We start from the raw sequence: 17493 nt of genomic DNA, 5'->3' as shown, positions 1-17493 counted from the left end.
CGGAGCTAATAATTAATTAACATAGGTACTCGATCCGATAGATCTAACGATCACTTGATTACTGGAAGTTTACGATGGATCGGTAGGTCCTGCCAGCCTGCCAGCCGGAGGGGATGACATTGCTGGCGACGAGCTTCTTGCCGGAGCCGGAGGTGAGGCGGATCGATATGGGCGCCTGCAGGGTGGACCCGGAGTTGTACCTCCACACGGCGCCCCACGATTCCTGCATCGGCGCCCAGCTGCCGCCGCGCTGCTGAAGCTCGACCGCGGACAGGTCGCCGTCGCCGGCCTCGTCCTCGATGAGCAGCGCAAGGTAGTTGGGGTTGGAGCCGCGGTCCACCCTGAAGGCGATGTCTAGCCCATGCCAGTTGCACGGAACCCTGCGAGCGAGCGAAGAAATGAAAGAGATGACAATCAATCGATGGATCGCATGAACATGCATGACGCTCTGCTGGGCTTACCGGTTGTACTGGACTCTAAGTCTGCCGGCGCTGCGGAGGTTGTCGGCCTGGCCGGGCTTGGCCATGGCGCCAAATGCCTTCCCGCCGAGGTCAAAGTGGGTAGCCTCGGACAGGCATGGCCCGCCGGGGCACTGGTCTGTGACGACCACGGTCACCGGGACCCCGGAGCAAGCGCCATGGCTGATGCATCTAACCTGATAGCAAGCGCCGCAGCCCTTGCCGTTCTTGAAGATAGAGGGGCCGCCCGCCGTGACCATGGCGGAGAACGGCGGTTGCTCCACGTCGCCCTGGTACCCGCAGGCACCACCTGCAACACGCCCATGCACTCGTCAGTACAGGTAAACAACTACTAACATATGGAAAAAAAATTCTGTGTGTACGGGTTGTAAACTCCTCTCTGTGCGTATCCAGTGTGAGATCACGCCACGTGGTCCACCTTGCCATCCGACGATCCTCTCCTCAGATGCTCGTTCCGTTTGTTCGCTCGGCTCGGTAGCCCAGCGTTCGGCTCCAAAACTAGTCAATCCCGGCTCCTGTGAGTTACGCAGTGATTGATTCTGAAATCTGAACAGATACGCATGAGTATTGCTGCTTCTGCTTCTTCGGTGCAGCGGGGATTTGATCGTGGATTTCTGATGGCTGAGCGACCGGAACAATGTCATCTACACGATGGGACTAGCGGCCCAGCTCGCCGGCTCGGCGCTCAGTGCAGCGGAAGAAACCGTAGTCATCTCCGTCGCACGCCGAACGCGTCCTCTCATCCCATGAACGGATCGAAACGGCAGCCGCGGGTCGGGCTGCCGCAGGTCTGAAGCGAAGCTATTGTGGAGAAGGTTGGGAGTGGCCATGGCGGAATCTGACACCGTGGCCTCCAAGGATGACCATGGTGGCAAGGTTTTGACTTTCGGTTTGTGAAATTTCTCGCCCCAGCCCGAGATGGCCGAATTTCGGCCATTTTCAAAAATTTCGGCCGAAATTTGACCAAATTTTGACTAAAATCCTTTTTTTCGCCGAAAGGTATTTTTCACCCCTGACCGAGATGGCCGAAATCCGTTTTTCTCGGCCGAAATTTGGTGGTTCTTCTTCCGGCAGCAAATCTGAGAAACAAGAGAAAAAATCAGAAATTTTTAACTACAGATTTATGAAGACATCTAGATAACACATGCAGTTTTCTGAAAGAGGTCAGATGGATATTTCATTAGCTTTCATCCATTGAAATTCTGTTATTTGCATAAATTGGTCCTCGCAATCTCAGGGTACTCATTATACCAGCAGGAAGCTACATCATGTCCGGTTGATTTTTCCAAAACATTAGCTGCTTCCTTACAAGACATATTTACGTGATGAAATATACAGAACAAATTTCATGGTTATACATATGATATCATCAATTATGATGCTAACTACTATGGGAGTTGTCTTGCTCTGCGCCCTTCATCTTGTTGATCAATGTCAAGCAATCTGATGCAATTTCCATTTTCTGAAAACATGCTTCTGCTGCAAAGTTGAGAGCATGTCTTATAGCTAAAGCTTCAGCTTGTTCTAGATGTTAACACTTGATCAACAAAGCCCCTTCTGGCTGCTTGTACAGATCCCAAGTTATCTTACATTATCAAACCATAGCTCACGCGCCGTGAATTAGAGAAAATCACAACATCAACATTCATTAGCGTGAAATCAATTGACAGAAAGAGACCATTTTTGAATTATTCCCTGCTTCTCGCGCCTTGTGGATGTAGTCGAACAAGAAGCAATCAGGAAACATTCCATCATCTCCAATGGTTTCCTGTCAGTCTCGTTTTTTCCTATGCCGAAGTGGTTCCTACTTCCTTCTGCAAAGAATGAATTAGCAAGTTTGTTGAGTTTAGACAATGAAGTATATGTATGTATTATCCATGCCATCGCAGCTTGACCGGGATAAACATGGAGGAGACATTGTACACGGTGAGACCAACGATTGTTCTGCTGACATCAACGGTTCCTGGCAGCTAAGATACTGAACAGTGATTAATTAACTGTTAATGCTGACCACTTCCACTAGAACAAAATAGGTTGACACGAGAAACAAAAAGAAATCAACATGAGAGAATATGAGCAGCGGCGAGCAGAAGAAAAGGGGGATTGGAGACGTACCTACGTCGTTTGGCTGCCGGCCGCACTCCCTCAATCCCGTGTCAGAAACTCAGAATAGGGGCAGGCGGCGGACGAAGGAGATGACGGCGGAAGCGGACGATCAGCCGGTGAAGAACGACGGAGAAGATTGCAGCGGCGGCGGCGGCGACTGCGGCAAAGGATGCGACGGCGACCTCTGGTCTAGGTGGATTAGGGATCATGCGGCCGGTCCTGCGGCCAGTCCCCGAGCCGAAGTTTCAAAGGCTGCGGCTTGTTTCCTGGAGCCGATAGGAGTTGCTCGAGCCGAGGAAGCCAGCGCACGGGAGTGGATCGTCGGATGGCGAGGTGGACCATGTGGCTTGATCTCACGCTGGGTACCCACGGAGAGGAGTTTACAACCCGTACGCACATAATTTTTTTCCCTAACATATACGCGTCCTAACATGCATGCACTCTCATCATCAAGGTCTGCATGCATCGTCCATGCCAGACTATGAGCATGATTGGTTCCATGCCAAAAGTTGGCATGCCAATATTTTGGCAAATACCAAATGTTGGCTAGTATTGGTTGGCTATCAATTTTTTTTCCAACCTCACGAAAAGTTACCAGCATTTGGCAACTTTTGATTTTGCCAAATGTCGGTATCAAACCAATTATGCTCTCAATACATACCGTCGGTGCCGGCTCCTTCTCGGGGACCGTACCACGTCGCACCACAATCGGACCAGCCAGAGACGTTGCTCGAATGGAGGAGGATCAGGAAGCTGCTAGCTAGAGCCACGAAAGCCACGAGAGAAAGAAACCATGCTCGCCGCCGGTGAACAATATACGGTTGCTCCGCGTATGTAGAGGAAGAAGGGAATGACTTGGAGATAGGTAAGTGATGTGTGTGATAGCAAGTGTTGTCTCTCGCCATGTATTTATAGTCAGCAGAGAGCCAGAGAGATCACACACTGATTAAACACCATGGTGAGGGGATATTTTTTATTTAATGAGTGTATCCGCAAAAGATTTTTCACTATTTTCAAAGCTTATTCAAAGGAATTACATTCCTTAATTATCAGAACCCCCAACCTTCTGTTTCATACGGGAACCCCTAGGTAAGAGCCTCTGTAGTGGATGCGTAATACTTTGATATATTCATCTACTATCATGGCAATAGAAAAAACACCCGAAGTAACAAAAATTACAAAGCGCTATCCGGCTATTTCCTCCTCCAATGGGAGGAAGTTTCCTTCTCTAACCGCTATTCCCACCGTGGGTGACATATCTAGCCACGCGAATAATTCTAGCGAGCCACATGGAATCCACTGACTGTGGCACCGCCTATACCGGCCCGGTCCCGCAACTGCTTTCATATTGTGATTCTGTTTCTGTGGTTTGATTAATAAAGACATAATTATTTTGGTAGATCACCCCCTTATTAAGTTCGCTATTTTAGGTTTCATTTTCCAGATTTGGTAGGTAGCCTTTTCGGTGAGTAGACATTTTATTATGATAATTATAAAGAAATATTATCATTGTCCTTTGGTTAATTTTGCTTGCATGTGACTATCACCCTACATAATATGACATGTTTTACCCCTAAACAGAAAAATAATTCATCGACCAGACACTGAAGTTATCAAAACAATATACACACAAATCACAAATCGTTGTACAACGTAGGATATGCCCTACTGATGGTTGTAGTCGTGTAACTTCAAGATATATTAAGAAAGTGATATGTAGGTATCTTTTTGCTATATATCTTCAAGATGAAGTGATACGAGTAAGGGCATGCACAATGGTTGATAAGAAGCTATTTTCTTATGCCCGCCACATCATTTAGAGAATTCAAGAGACATGTTGTACAATGTATTATCTTTATCTCTAGAAATTAATGTTGCATGCTCCTAAAAAATAATACTAGTGATTAAAATTAAGATAGTGTAGGAGGACTTACACCTCTCACAACAAGTATTATGCATATGATACTAGTGTATAATAGTACCTTCATAGTGCATATTATGATAGATTTGTCCTTTAGACGACCTCATTGATTGTTTTGTATGTCTCATAGCAGCACCTCATTTATTATGATAGAAAATCATGATATAATATTTAGTAGTATAATTATTTCCTCATTTAATAAGACATGCTATGTCAGCAATATAGATCAATGATGATTTGTTTTTGGCACTTCTAGTTTCCATTATATGGTTATAAAACAAGACATACCAAATTTTAGGTCAATCCATCTCTATGAAACACTACATCAGTGAAGTAACTTTGGGCAATCATAAACTCATAAATGTAGGACCATCATGAAAAATCATGTAACTTTAGCCCATAATCTACAGCAAACCGGCCACCATGGAAAACAAAATCCGTGAATAAATATAAGGAAGTATTCCACGGATTTGTTATTATTTTTTCACTTTTTCTATTTGTAAGTTGCATCATTTTTTATTTTGTGTAAGTCACCTTTTCTTCTTCTTGTATTTAGTCCGCTTTTTTTTTCCTTTGGTCCGTTCATGCCCGCGAGCCTGTGTGTTGTGTGCATAAGTGTTTGTCTCTGTGCATTATGTGTGTGTGCACGTGCTCGTATTGGTGTGGCGCTAGTGTATGTGCATGTGTGCATGTATGTCTCTCTATGTGTGGATATGTTCACGGGGACGTGTTTGTGTGCATCTGAGTGTGTGTGTGTGCGCGCGCGCTCATGCACCGTTTTTTGTGCCTTCGCGTCTCTACGGAGATTATTAATCTTCATGTAAACACTAGGTATAACATTGACATATAAATTCAAGTTTGATGCAACATGTGTGAAAATTATATATAGGCTTCTTTTGCTATTGTGAACTGTGCAATTTCTCGGAATTTGTGTGCAGTTTTTATCATCAATTATTTGAAGTTTTTCTAGTTTCTTTCTTTTAGGGTAATCCAATGTCCGCAATTCATTCTTTCTTAGGAAAATTTATGTTCTTGTTTTTTAGTTTTGTATCAGTTTTAATCTTTATTTTTGTTTAAAGAGTGTTAAAGTGGTAGATTTTCCAGATTGTATTACTCATGGATACCACTAAAATTTATAGAATTGATCCATTTTAATTCTAATTGGAACACAACCGTAACATAACCTAAGCTGCCTAAATAAAAATTCACAACTTACAAGTAGAAGGTACCTTATTTTTCAGTGTATATTATTTGGACCGTTCTTGAAATCCTAAATTATGAGTGAGTTTTTCTTTGTAGGAGTCATGATTTTCAACATAAATTTAATACTCAAGATTGACAAACAATCGGTTGGCATCAATTTTGAGTGTTTAGCAATATCCATCGTATCCTTAATCAGCTGCCAAAATATTTGAAGAAAGCATTTTTTTTTCCACATTATGTTTGCAATTTTTCAAAGCATGAAAGCAAGTATTATTCCAGGCACGGGCTCGATTACTACATATAGCTAGCGCACTCGTGCTGCACAACTAATTAACATGCATAATCAATCACTGGAAATTTACGATGGATCGATAGGTCTTGCCGGCCTGCCAGCCGGCGGGGATGACATTGCTGGCCACGAGCTTCTTGCCGGAGCCGGAGGTAAGGCGGAACGATATGGGTGCCTGCAGGGTGGACCCGGCGTTGTACTTCCAGACCGCACCCCATGACTCCTGCATCGGGGCGCTGCTGAAGCTCAACCGCAGACAGGTCAGGGCATCTCCAGCCGCGCCACCAACAGGCCCCCCTAAGCCACTTTTTTGGCGCCGGCGTCGAAAAAACGGCCCAGTCGCGCCCCCAGGACGCTGAAAATCGCCGGTTCGGACCTTTTTTCCGTCCAGCGGTCACAGGCCGAACCCGGCGCACTGGGGAGCAGTTGGGGGCTCCGGCGCTAGGGAAAAGCACGCCTAGCCCACACCGACAGGGGAAAAGTCAAGGTTTTCTTTCCCCGACTCGCCTCGCACCCCCCGCGCCCTCGGCCACCACTAGCTATATCCCGGCGACGGCCGCCGCCCTACTCCGCTAGATAGCCATTCCCCGCCGGAAAATAGCAGCGCTTCGCCGCGGCAGCCCCTCCCACAGCAGCTGGGCGTTTCCGGCCGCCGTTTCCGGCCGCGGAGGCGCGGTTTAACGGCGGGTACACGCCCACCGAGCGCAAGGTGTTCGGCGTTTTGCCTGACTCGGCGATGGACTCGGATGACGAGGAAGAGCTCGCCGCGCTGCTGGAGGAGGAAGCCGCGGCCGACGTCCAGGAAGAAGAGCATCTCATGGTGCTCGCCGCCCTCGCCCAGCTGCTGGCGAGCAATGAAAAGCCGCGGCGAGGTGGCTCGGCGCCGGGGCGGGTGAAAGCAAAGAACCGGCATCGTCTCGAAGGCTACTGCATGCTCTACTCACTACTTCGCCGATGCTCCACTTCATGGCGAGAAAACATTTCGGCGCCGTTATCGGATGAGCCGAAAGCTCTTCCTCAGGATTGTGAATTCCATCCGGGAGTTCGACAACTACTTCAAGTGCAAGATGGATTGCACTGGCGCTCTTGGATTCACCTCCATCCAGAAGTGCACGACAGCGATGAGGATGCTTGCATATGGAGCTCCCAGTGATTCACTCGACGACTATGGGCGCATGGCCGAGTCCACCAGCATAGAGTGTTTCTACAAGTTCTGTCGGGCAGTGGTGGCAGTGTTTGGGCCACAATACTTGAGAACACCCAATGCGGAAGACACTGCTCGGATCCTAGCCCAGAATGCAGCAAGAGGATTTCCTGGGATGCTTGGAAGCATCGACTGCATGCATTGGAAATGGAAGAATGCCCATTTGGTTGGCAGGGGATGTACAAAGGCGCCAAAGGCGGTTGCAGTGTGGTGCTTGAGGCGGTAGCCACACAGGACCTCTGGATTTGGCACTCCTTCTTTGGTATGCCAGGAACTCACAATGACATCAACGTGCTGCAGTGCTCTCCTGTTTTTGCCAAGCTCGTTGAGGGCCATTCTCCTCCGGTGAACTTCGAGATCAATGGGCACCAATACAACAAGGGGTACTACCTAGCAGATGGCATCTATCCGAGATGGTCGACATTTGTGAAGACGATCTCAAACCCTGCGCAGGAGGCAAGAACGCCTGGTTTGCGAAAGTTCAGGAGGCTTGCAGGAAGGATGTCGAGCGGGCATTTGGTGTGCTCCAATCTCGATTCGCTGTTGTTCGGTACCCCGCTCAGACCTGGTCCAAATCAAATGTGGGAGATTATGACTTGCTGTGTCATCTTGCACAACATGATCATCGAGAGCGAGCAAGAAGACCCAGTGTTTGACACTGAACCATACTACAGGCAGGGTCCTCTAGCCGAAGTTGATCACCAGCTACCGGCAACTTGGACTGCCTATCTCAGTATGCGTCAGGAGATCCGAGACCCACAAGTGCATCATCAACTGCAGAAAGATCTGATTGAGCACCTATGGAGGCTCAAGGGGGACACCGTGTGATGAAATACGAGTTTTTATTTGTTGAACTATATAATTTGTATTGAACTATTTGTTGTTGTACTATTTTGTTGAAGTATTTGATTTTTCTGTGATGAAATATGTGATAAGAAATAATTGTGTTGATAATTGAACGCTCGGCGAAACCACGCCGAATATGGGGCTATTCTCACCCATATAGGCCCTTTATTCGCCGAAATTGGGCTGCAAAGTGGGCCAATTTCGGCGCCTGGGGGCGACGACTGGGCGCAAAACCACCCCAGCACTGATTGTATCGCCGGCTTGCCCCCAGAAGGCGATTTTTATGCGTTTTGGAGGGGCCAACGGCTGGAGATGCCCTCACCGTCGCCGGCCTCGTCCTCGATGAGCACCACAAGGTAGTTGGTGGAGCCGGCGTCCACCTTGAAGCAAGTCCGAGCCCATGTCTGTTGCACTGGAACCCTGCAAGCGAGCCAGAAATCAAAGAGATGAGATCACACGAATCGAACATGCACGTAGGCGAGCACTGGCACATAAGTGTGCGCGCTAGCGAGAGTTACCGTTGTACTGATTCTAAGCTTTGCCGACGTTGCGAGTGTCATCCTGGCCGGGCTTGCCATGGCGCCGAAACGCTTTCCCGCTGAGTCGAAGTGCGCAAGCCTTGGCCTGCACGGCCCGCCGGGGCACTGGTCTGTGACGACCACGGTCCCCGGGGACCCAGAGCAAGCGGAATTGCCGATGCATCTAACCTGATAGCAAGCGCCGCAGCCCTTGCCGCCATTGAATATGGAGGGACCACCCGCCGTGATCATGGCGGAGAACGGCGGCTGCTCCACGTCGCCATGGTACCCGCACGCACCACCTGCAGCACGCCCATGCACGCGTCAGTACTCGATCACTACGAAATACACGTAAACAACTACTACTATGTGCTATTGTATATTTGTATGTACGCGTCCTAGCATGCATGCACTCTCATCGTGGAGGTCTGCATGTCCATGCAAGGCATATGGCTATACATACCAATATACCTACCGTCAGAGCCGGCGCCGTGGCGGGGACCGTAACGCGCCCCGCCTCAGACCAGCCCCGAGACGCCGCGCAATGGAGATGAGGAGCAGCTGCTGGCTAGCCACGAAGCGACGAAGGAAGAAGAAGCCATGCTCACGCACCAAGAATATACCATTACTCCGCGTACGTGAGAGGAAGGAGAGCTCCTTCTCCATGTATTTATAGCAGAACCGCAGAGACAGCCAGAGAATCGCGCGCCTGATTACATGCCGACTGGAGGGAGTTTCTCTCAATAGCGCATCCTCAAAATTTTTAACTTCCTGAGAACAAAGCATCTCTGCAGATTCTAATATCGGGTTTGGTATTTCCTGAGAACAATTGTAGCTCAATCCGATGTATCCGTCAGATCTTATATGTGGAAATTTATGCAAATTTGCTTTCTATAAGTTTTGGTAGTATTTTTTTCTCTCCGTTGTTCTTCATGGCTATCTATATATTTAGGCGTTGCTACAAATTCAGCCGGATGATTTCTTAGAGAAAATCATCTGCCTGTACAAAACCGTCTGATAAGCGTGCAAGGGGCCGTTGGATCAAAACAGGCAGCAGTGAGCGTGACAGCTTCAGCGCAGCTATCCCCCCCTCCCCCCCCCCCCCGAGCTCCAACCAAGCATCGACAACTTCCGGTGAGCTCCATTGCAACCCGACGGAGCTCCAATGCAGCACCAACGCTCCGCCGGAGCTCCATTGCAACTCCGGCGAGCTCGAACGCAGCACAAAGGCTCCGGCGAAGCTCCATTGCAACTCTGGCCGAGCTGCAAATGCGACTGTACATCTCTAATTTGCATATTTTAATGGAGTTGCTCTTTACATATCCAATATGCATTATCTGTTGGAGTTGCCTCTTTTTAGAGATGTAAATTTTTACATCTTCTATTGGAGATGCTCTTAGCATGGATGATAGAGGATCCTCCATTTGGGGCATTGCCAATCAAGGCACCTCTATCTTCTCCAGCCTACATAATGTTCTCCAAGCCAGCCTGATCAGGCAATAACTTTTTAGAAGCCCATGGCATTATCCAAACAACCCATTATACAATTATACCTTTAGAAACTCATGCCGCTATCCATATACCTTCATTGTGTTGCGGGCCAAGAATGGGACGCTATGTGCTCCACGACTGGGCTGGCCAATTTAGGGAGCCCTCTGGCTTCTGAAATCCTCGTACCAGCCTCGGAGTACAGCGAAACTCATCCACCCCTTGCTTTTGGACCGAGAAGCTGGCAAAACACAGTGCAAAATCGACGGAGTCGCGGAGTTGGAAAAACCTGGCTCCGAGGAAACTGGGAAGTTGGATTCAGAAAGAATTACGGGCATGTGCCACCAGCAAGTGGTGGCGTGTAGCCAGCGAATTTCTTCCGCTAGAGTGTGTTTTTTAGTTTTTCCTTAAAAATGGTTTAATTGGTTTTCAGTTGGCTTTTAGATTTTTTATCAATTTTTTCTAAAATTTATGCATTTTTAAACATGAGGTTTTTGTAAAAACGTGAACATTTTTAAAACGTTTGTGAACATTAAAAAAATTGGAACATAAAACATGAAAGTTCTTTTTAATAAATATGAAGATTTTTAAATTTTGTGAACTTCTTTTAAAGAAAAGATAAACAAGAGATAAAAACAAACAGGAAAAATAATTAAAACTGAAAAAAAACAGAAAAATATAAACACAAATAAACCAGACGAAAACTTTCTAGAACCTTCCTAAAACTGGAAAGGACCTGCGCTAATTGAGCCGGCCCACTCGCACGTAGGGGCCGGGTTGGCAGTCATAGAAAGGATGGAGCACACGGTATTAGAAACTCCGAGTAACCAGCCCAAATGAACTATCCTGATGGATCAACGCCAAGATCCTCAACAAAAAGAAAAATCAACGCAAGATCAGAGGGGTAAAAGAAGTACCATGTGTCTGTGAGCAGGCCAGAGGTCACCAGGTGTTCTCACTAGCCCATTCACAAAAATGAAAAAGAGGCAGGCCCATGAACGGAACATATAACCAGTATAATGCACCAAACCAATGAAATGAATAGATAAAGCACCAAACCATATTACAGTGCAAAACAAGACACCATACTAATGCTCCGGGAACGTATCTGGTGCATCAAGGTAATTGGTGCTACCTATTCAGTGTCAAATTTGTTATTTTTGTATCTCAAGCAATGTTTCAAATATTGATTTAAATTTTTGTGACAACGTACATTGATTTTGTGTCAATGCACTAGATTTTTTTAAAAAAAATCAAACATTTTTGAATGTGCAACAGGCGCCCGGTGCACCGGTAGCACAAATTGCCCCGGTGCACCAGATACATCCCCCTAATGCTCCTTCCAGATGCAGCAGATTCATTCAACAAAAGCTGCTCTTACAAACCAAAAGCTAACACAAGAGGCAACATCAGCTGCCTCGTACATATCTGAACACAGTTCTTGAAAGTTGACATGGCAGCAATGGTATGGTAAATGTATATATTGTTTTTCCAAATGGTACAGTATAATGGTAATGTTTCTGTCTATGAAAAAGACGAGGCAACTCTGTTTCTGTGTTCCCATCCAAATAGTGGGACCACTCGACTATAACGGAGTTTCTGTAAATAATAGATCAGCACTACCTCCTGGAAATAATGAGCCGAATCTTCGCTGCTAGTCACTTCAGCGTTCTATTGACTGCAAGCAAAATACAGAAACGTCAGCTACCAGGATAAACACAGGCTACGGTGCCGACAAGTGTAAAAAGCGTAAGACGATGCGAAGAGAAAAAAAAAATGGTACACACACCTCAAAAATCGCTGAATTGTCTCTGGTATGTGGGATTGATGCAGGCAAACAACGATTTCTTCTTTGGTTTTGTACCAAACAGGAAGTTCCGCAGCGGCACTCTGTGTCTGCTCGGGAAATGCTTGAATTGGTTTTGGTAGCTGCTATCTGCCTCCTGGCGGGACGAGCGCCTGGACGAGAGCTCGAAGCTCTCCCTCAGCTTCCGCAAGGTGACGTTCACCTCGCCTTCGAGCTCCCTCATGCGCTCCAACGCTGCCTGCAGCTCGCTCTCGATCTTCTTGTTGGATTGCTGCATGTTCCGTACCTCCCCTTGGAACTTGGCCGCTTCGTACGGCGTGAACTTGGCGCCATCGGTCTCCGTGCTGGACCGCAGGGCTTCGGCTATCTCCTCTTGCAGACTGCAAAGAGATGCAGTTTTGAGCTGCAGGTCTCGGTCGAGAAGTACATTCTGCTCAAACCATACGTCCACTTCAGTCCTGAGCTCTCTCAACTTCGTCTCAGCAGGTTCAGGCTCTGCCATCGCAGCATCAGGTTCTCCTCCTCCCATTTTCTTATTTTCAGAACTCTCCATTTCATTCTGTAGCTCCTGGTATCTGCTGTTGAAGTCCTGCACCTGGTGGCAAGCCATGCTGTACCTTGTCAGGAACCGCAGGTTTTCGTCGACTAACTCATCGATTTCAGTTCTGAACTTCATTTCAACTGCCGAAGCACTCTCCGGTGCATCAGTGTAGCTCGAATCGGTTTCCTTCACAATTGAAAGTTCTCTAACCAAAGTCTGATCTGATCTATCAGTGGGTGGCGTCTCTGAAGAGTCCAGTAGGCCTTTGAGTGATTGGATCTCAACATATTTCATTGAATTTGCATTCCTCAATTCCCTTATTACTGCCTTTGTATCTTCAAGATGTTCCTGGTTTTTCTTTTCCAACTCGGCAAGCCTTCTCTTGGTTTCATTGTAGTTCCGGAGAACTGCAGTGTAGTCGGCGAGCAATATCGCGTCTCTTCCCTCAAGCCCGCTCTGTGCATCTTCTTGTGAAATCAAATTGGACTTTTCATGCCTGCTACTGCTTCCATGGTTGTCCAAGATACTTTCTTCGCTTGCAAGCATTTTGACATTTGGATCTTTCTTTTCGAGTTGACTATCAGAAGTGTGGTTGACCTTATCTTCTGAATCTGTTGGTACTTCTGATATTACCGGATACGCTCCTCTGGTTTCCTCAGAATCTCTAGCTGGTACAGAGAGAGAGGTTTCATCTCTCACCTCCGAGGAATATGCATTCACATGACCAAGTGAATTTTTTTGAACACCTTCATCAGATGATTCGACTTCGCCGTGTGTGTTCAAATCTAGGATGTTTACTGGAGAAACAAGTTGGCCACCTTGCTTTGGCAACTCTTCACCTGATTTTGCTTCATCCACATGGCATAAGTCCAGGTTCTTACCTGCATCACTGGAACTATGAGCACCTTCGGGCACCGTATTTTCCCCTGTCGTACCTTCTTCACCGAAACTATCAAAGTTTGCAGAACCAGCTAAACTAATCTCAGCAATCGCTTTTGGTGATTCGCCATCTCTAACTCCAAATCCTTCCTCCTGGGTCAAGCTGTTCCCAGGAACAGGATTTTCATCACCATCAATCTTCAAGTCTTGGGTTCTGTTGTCACCACCAAATGAACTCTCAGCAACTTCCACTGAAGACCCATCTTCATTAGAGTCATTTTTCTTATTTAAAGCATTGAGACTTTCTGAGGGAAGGAGATGATTCTGACTGGCTGCAGTTGGTGAATATTCACCTTCCACAGTTTGCCCTTGAGCAACGTCCATACCACCTGACGAACTCTGGTCTACTTCTTTTGATGAGCTATCTGTTGCCAACTTGTTGAGACTATTTTCATTGTCCGGACCAACAATCAGATCAACATGGTTGCCAGCTTGTAGTGACTTGTTATCTCTGAATCCTTCCTGCATAGAGCAATTCCCCATCTGAACGCTTTCCTCGGCACCATTCTTGGAGTCATGGACACCATCAGTACTACCTGATGAATTGTGATCAACAACTTCTGAGTCATCTTGATTTTGGGGACCATGTCTGCCCAAATTATCACCTGTAGCTTGCGCCTGTATACCACTGATTTCTCCTCCGTCCGTTTTGCTGTTCTCTGTTGTACCATTTTCCATGGATACATCTTCAGACAGTGTTGCCTTGTCTCCAGCTGCAGCTGACAACTCAGGCAGGTCTTCAGCACCAACTGGTACAAATGCCTTTGATATATTAGTTATGCAAGTAAAAACTTCAGAAAATGCTGCGCTAACAAGAACTTCCTCCTTGATTATAGATCCTTCAAGAGCCCTGGTTCTGTTCAATTCATCTTCCACTAGCTTGAGCTCTTCACTTGAGTCGCTTGGATCATCACGGAGTGCCATCTCATCTTGTAGATCGTCTAATTTGTTGTTGATCTTCTCATTCTCTTCTTTCAATTGCTTGATTTGTGCAGACTGCTTTGGGAACTTCAGCTCCAAGTTAATGATCTTATCAACAAGTTCATCAACTTTATATGCCATCTCCTCCACAGAGGACTCCGAATTGTTTTCAAAGAAGTCCTCGATTTTGTCATATATAGTCTGTAACTCGAGTATTTCCTGAGTAATGGGATAAACTCTGTCATTCGCTGTCATGTTTGCACTGTCAACTTCTTCTTTAGACGGGTCAATAATTCTGCTCAAAGCATAAAACCTTTCTCGGAGAGACACTATTTTCTCTGACTCCATTTTTGCACTCCTAATCAACTCCTCGAATTTTTCCACAAGCTTAGCAACCGTACCCTGACATGACCGAAGAGCCGTTATCGTCATCAAGGCACGGGCTTCATCATCATCAATGGCTGCATGAGCGTCAAATTCATCTTGCATGTGACAGATTTCCTCCTGCATATCTGCAATCTGCTTCTCAATCTCCCAATACTTGGCAATTCCACTCTCATAAGAACTCTTAACGAATTCTTTCTCAGTCTGCATGACAAGTATAGCCTTTTGCAGCCTGCCAATCTCTGCTTCGGCCTTATCTTTGCTCATATTAGGATCAGGCTTCTCATGCACTGTCCTGTTACGCCCGGGAGTCCCTTCTCTTTTTCTCTTCAGAATGTCATCCACAGTCGATTTCTGTATCTTGCGCGAGTTGATGGGCATGATTGCTCTCGGGAAATTATCGTCCTCCTCTTCCAACATGGCATACTGCACTTCCTCTGGACAAGCAGTGGCGATGGTGTGGTTGGCCTTGTGCAGCTCCTTGGACAGGTGGTCATAGCGCTCAACAAGAGCCCTGTAGGCCCTGTACACGTCTTCGACATGGTTTATGACCTCCGGCCTCCTGCGGTAGTACATCTCAGCCCTCTTGCCGAACGAATCGGCCTCCTCCCCGAGGAGCTTGAGCATGATCTTGACCCTGTTTTCCACATCTGCACAGCCACATAGCACCGAGTATTAATTACCTCGTATGTGTACAAGTGGCAACACTGCATTGCGTACTGCCAAATATAAACAGATACTAGCTTTTGTTTCAGTAGTGATGGGATCAAATATGAATTAACAATTATTTCCATGAACACCGGAACACATAGGTACCTCGAGATGTGAACAATGGAGTCGAAACAAAACTTAGTCTGCTCAATATGTGAACAAAAGAAAACGACCACAATTTGACTACTTGGTCATGGATTTGACCGAGTCCTGATGGGAGGAAGCTTATTGCTTTTGATGACCACTACGGTTCATCTTGGTTGAGGCTTGTTGCCTTTGATTTTACACCTGACAACCATCCTGGTTTATTTTCCTCTTCAGAGAACAAGCACGGGCAACTGTTTGAGAAACAGTACAAATTTGCTATAAATTCCATCCGACTAAGATGCACAGCACGGTACACGGTGCCGGCCATTCCCAATCGAATCAAGGACACGGACGATTTTAGTAAGACATCTGAACCTGAACTAGGGGGGGACAGCATTAAATCGGAGCAAAGAAGGGCAGGACAAGTAGCGGTAAGCAAAGATTGGATTGGGCGGAGGACGATGATAGAATCGTACGAACCTTGGAGGTTTGCGTCGAGCCACTTGGACTGGGTGGTGCGGATGTGGCTCGCCCACCACCACGAGTAGGCGTTGCTCGCCGCCCGCTGCAGCATCTCATCTAGAATCCCAGCAGATCAACAGCAGCCTTGGAGTGGAGAAGAGGGTTGGGCTGGGTCGGAGAAGAAGAGCTGGGCGGAGCCAACGAGGCTGCAGGGGGAGACAAGCAAGGTGTGATTCTGTCGGGGTTTCGGCCGGATCTCCCTCCCTCCCCCCACGGCGAGGGGAGGCGTGTATCCGTGTGGGGACGGAGCAAAGCCCAAGGCCGAAGCGAAGCAGAGGATGCAAAGCAAGCAAGGAGCCCGACCAGGGGCAAGGAATAATAGAATAGTCGTATCTCTCCCTCCATCCTTTTTCTTCTGCGCGTTTCTTTCTTTCTTTTATTTATTTATTACAGCAATTTTCTTCCACTTTTTTCTACAAAAACGAAAGAAAGAGGCGAGACGCGACCATTATTTCCTTCTATTTTTTTGTGGAAGGCTAACACGTTATTTCCTTCTACTTTAGTTTTTTCAGGGGTATTTCCTTCTATTTTTTTAATGTCATTTCCTTCTATTTTCGTAGGATATTTATTTACAGCGCCGAAATTAATGGGCTCGAGCGCGTTCACATTGGGGAAGAAAATTAATGGGCCTGCCTTTAATTATATTATTTATTCGCCCCGCAAATATATGTTTTTATTATTATTTTCGCGAATGTTTTTTTTTGGCGAAAATGGATTCGGCAAAGATATTTATTCGATTTGGAGATAATCCCAAGGCAGATGGAGGATGCAACATTACATTACTGGGGAAAAGAACGGCTCGGGAAGATATTTTTATGATCGATAACGAGTGATTGGACGCAAAAGCAAATCTGATTTTCGAAAAAGCACAGGGAAAGGAAGGAACAGGTGGTCGAGCGTGGATGCATGATGGGGTCGTGCAAGGCTGAATCATCAAGGGGAAAGATGGTGGATTCACTCGGACGTTTTGGCGTGGGTGCCACGATCGGATCCGCGACCGTCGGTGACCTCGCTTTGCTGATTTGTACTACTACTAGTAAGTGTGCACGTGTAACGCGCGTTTATTTGAACTAATAAGTGTGCACGTGCAACACACGTCTATTTGGATTAACACACTATACTAAACTTAATACAAGACAATTTATTTATAAATTTGAATTTTCCCTATAAAATACACAATCTCTTATTCCCTACTCGTACAAACAATTTGAAATATCGTTTCTCCTTAATCAACATGTCTCCTGTATTAAAAGACCACCCAGTGTTCCCAATGTATAAAACTCAAAATTATTTAAAAGATTCATCATGATTCTCCATATGCACACATTTATGCAAGTATAATCACACATGAAAATGTCACTTAGGACAAGCTAAGGAACCGTTTCAGTGCCAACAAACTCCAGTCAAGAATTATTATTACAATTGAGTGTCAACCACAATAGTGGGAAGAGACCTCTATGATTTGTTGAAAAGAGGAATCCATTGTAAGATAGAGAAGTGTAGAGATGTCTTGACTGCATAGAATCA

At 46.4% G+C, this 17493-nt stretch overlaps 3 protein-coding genes and 1 long non-coding RNA gene across 4 annotated transcripts; all 4 read right to left on the bottom strand.

The window, feature by feature from the left end:
• Nucleotides 1–58: 58 nt before the first annotated feature.
• On the bottom strand, nt 59–6227 carry LOC125534884 (putative expansin-B14). Its single transcript, XM_048697940.1, has 4 exons — nt 6092–6227; nt 3247–3345; nt 462–768; nt 59–380 (listed from the first exon to the last, which is right to left on the bottom strand). Exons 1-4 carry the CDS (start codon nt 6225–6227, stop codon nt 59–61), a joined length of 864 nt encoding a protein of 287 aa, XP_048553897.1.
• On the bottom strand, nt 1649–2792 carry LOC125540887. The gene is made up of 2 exons (XR_007297401.1): nt 2595–2792; nt 1649–2293 (listed from the first exon to the last, which is right to left on the bottom strand). It is a non-coding gene; the product is annotated as an uncharacterized LOC125540887 (long non-coding RNA).
• A 2102-nt stretch (nt 6228–8329) lies between the features above and the next one.
• On the bottom strand, nt 8330–9990 carry LOC125534883 (putative expansin-B14). Its single transcript, XM_048697938.1, has 4 exons — nt 9696–9990; nt 9042–9083; nt 8540–8868; nt 8330–8452 (listed from the first exon to the last, which is right to left on the bottom strand). The coding sequence occupies exons 1-4, from the start codon at nt 9988–9990 to the stop codon at nt 8330–8332; spliced, it is 789 nt and encodes a 262-aa protein (XP_048553895.1).
• Nucleotides 9991–11479: 1489 nt separating this feature from the next.
• On the bottom strand, nt 11480–16285 carry LOC125535456 (protein NETWORKED 2D-like). The gene is made up of 3 exons (XM_048698504.1): nt 15925–16285; nt 11844–15296; nt 11480–11732 (listed from the first exon to the last, which is right to left on the bottom strand). The coding sequence occupies exons 1-2, from the start codon at nt 16016–16018 to the stop codon at nt 11845–11847; spliced, it is 3546 nt and encodes a 1181-aa protein (XP_048554461.1). The 5' UTR covers nt 16019–16285; the 3' UTR covers nt 11480–11732; nt 11844.
• Between the last annotated feature and the right edge of the window lie 1208 nt (nt 16286–17493).

This window comes from Triticum urartu, chromosome 2 (assembly GCF_003073215.2).
Source record: "Triticum urartu cultivar G1812 chromosome 2, Tu2.1, whole genome shotgun sequence".
NCBI classification, from domain to species: domain Eukaryota; kingdom Viridiplantae; phylum Streptophyta; class Magnoliopsida; order Poales; family Poaceae; genus Triticum; species Triticum urartu.
This window is presented reverse-complemented; position numbering and strand designations above follow the sequence as displayed.

Bases quoted from the DNA above. Each gene is read 5' to 3' on its own strand.
- LOC125534884 (XM_048697940.1), bottom strand. From the start codon at position 6,227: ATGCAGGAGTCATGGGGTGCGGTCTGGAAGTACAACGCCGGGTCCACC. The intron at 3,346-6,091 runs GCAAGACCTATC...TCGTGGCTCTAG, and splicing joins CCCCGCCGGCTGGCAGGCCG to CTAGCAGCTTCCTGATCCTC. The intron at 381-461 runs GTAAGCCCAGCA...GCTCGCTCGCAG, and splicing joins CTTAGAGTCCAGTACAACCG to GGTTCCGTGCAACTGGCATG.
- LOC125534883 (XM_048697938.1), bottom strand. From the start codon at position 9,990: ATGGAGGATCCTCTATCATCCATGCTAAGAGCATCTCCAATAGAAGAT. The intron at 9,084-9,695 runs GTTGTCGATGCT...GGCTGGTCTGAG, and splicing joins TGCAATGGAGCTCACCGGAA to GCGGGGCGCGTTACGGTCCC. The intron at 8,453-8,539 runs GTGCCAGTGCTC...CCAGTGCAACAG, and splicing joins TCGCTAGCGCGCACACTTAT to ACATGGGCTCGGACTTGCTT.
- LOC125535456 (XM_048698504.1), bottom strand. From the start codon at position 16,018: ATGCTGCAGCGGGCGGCGAGCAACGCCTACTCGTGGTGGTGGGCGAGC. The intron at 15,297-15,924 runs GTTCGTACGATT...GTGGCTGTGCAG, and splicing joins GCTCGACGCAAACCTCCAAG to ATGTGGAAAACAGGGTCAAG.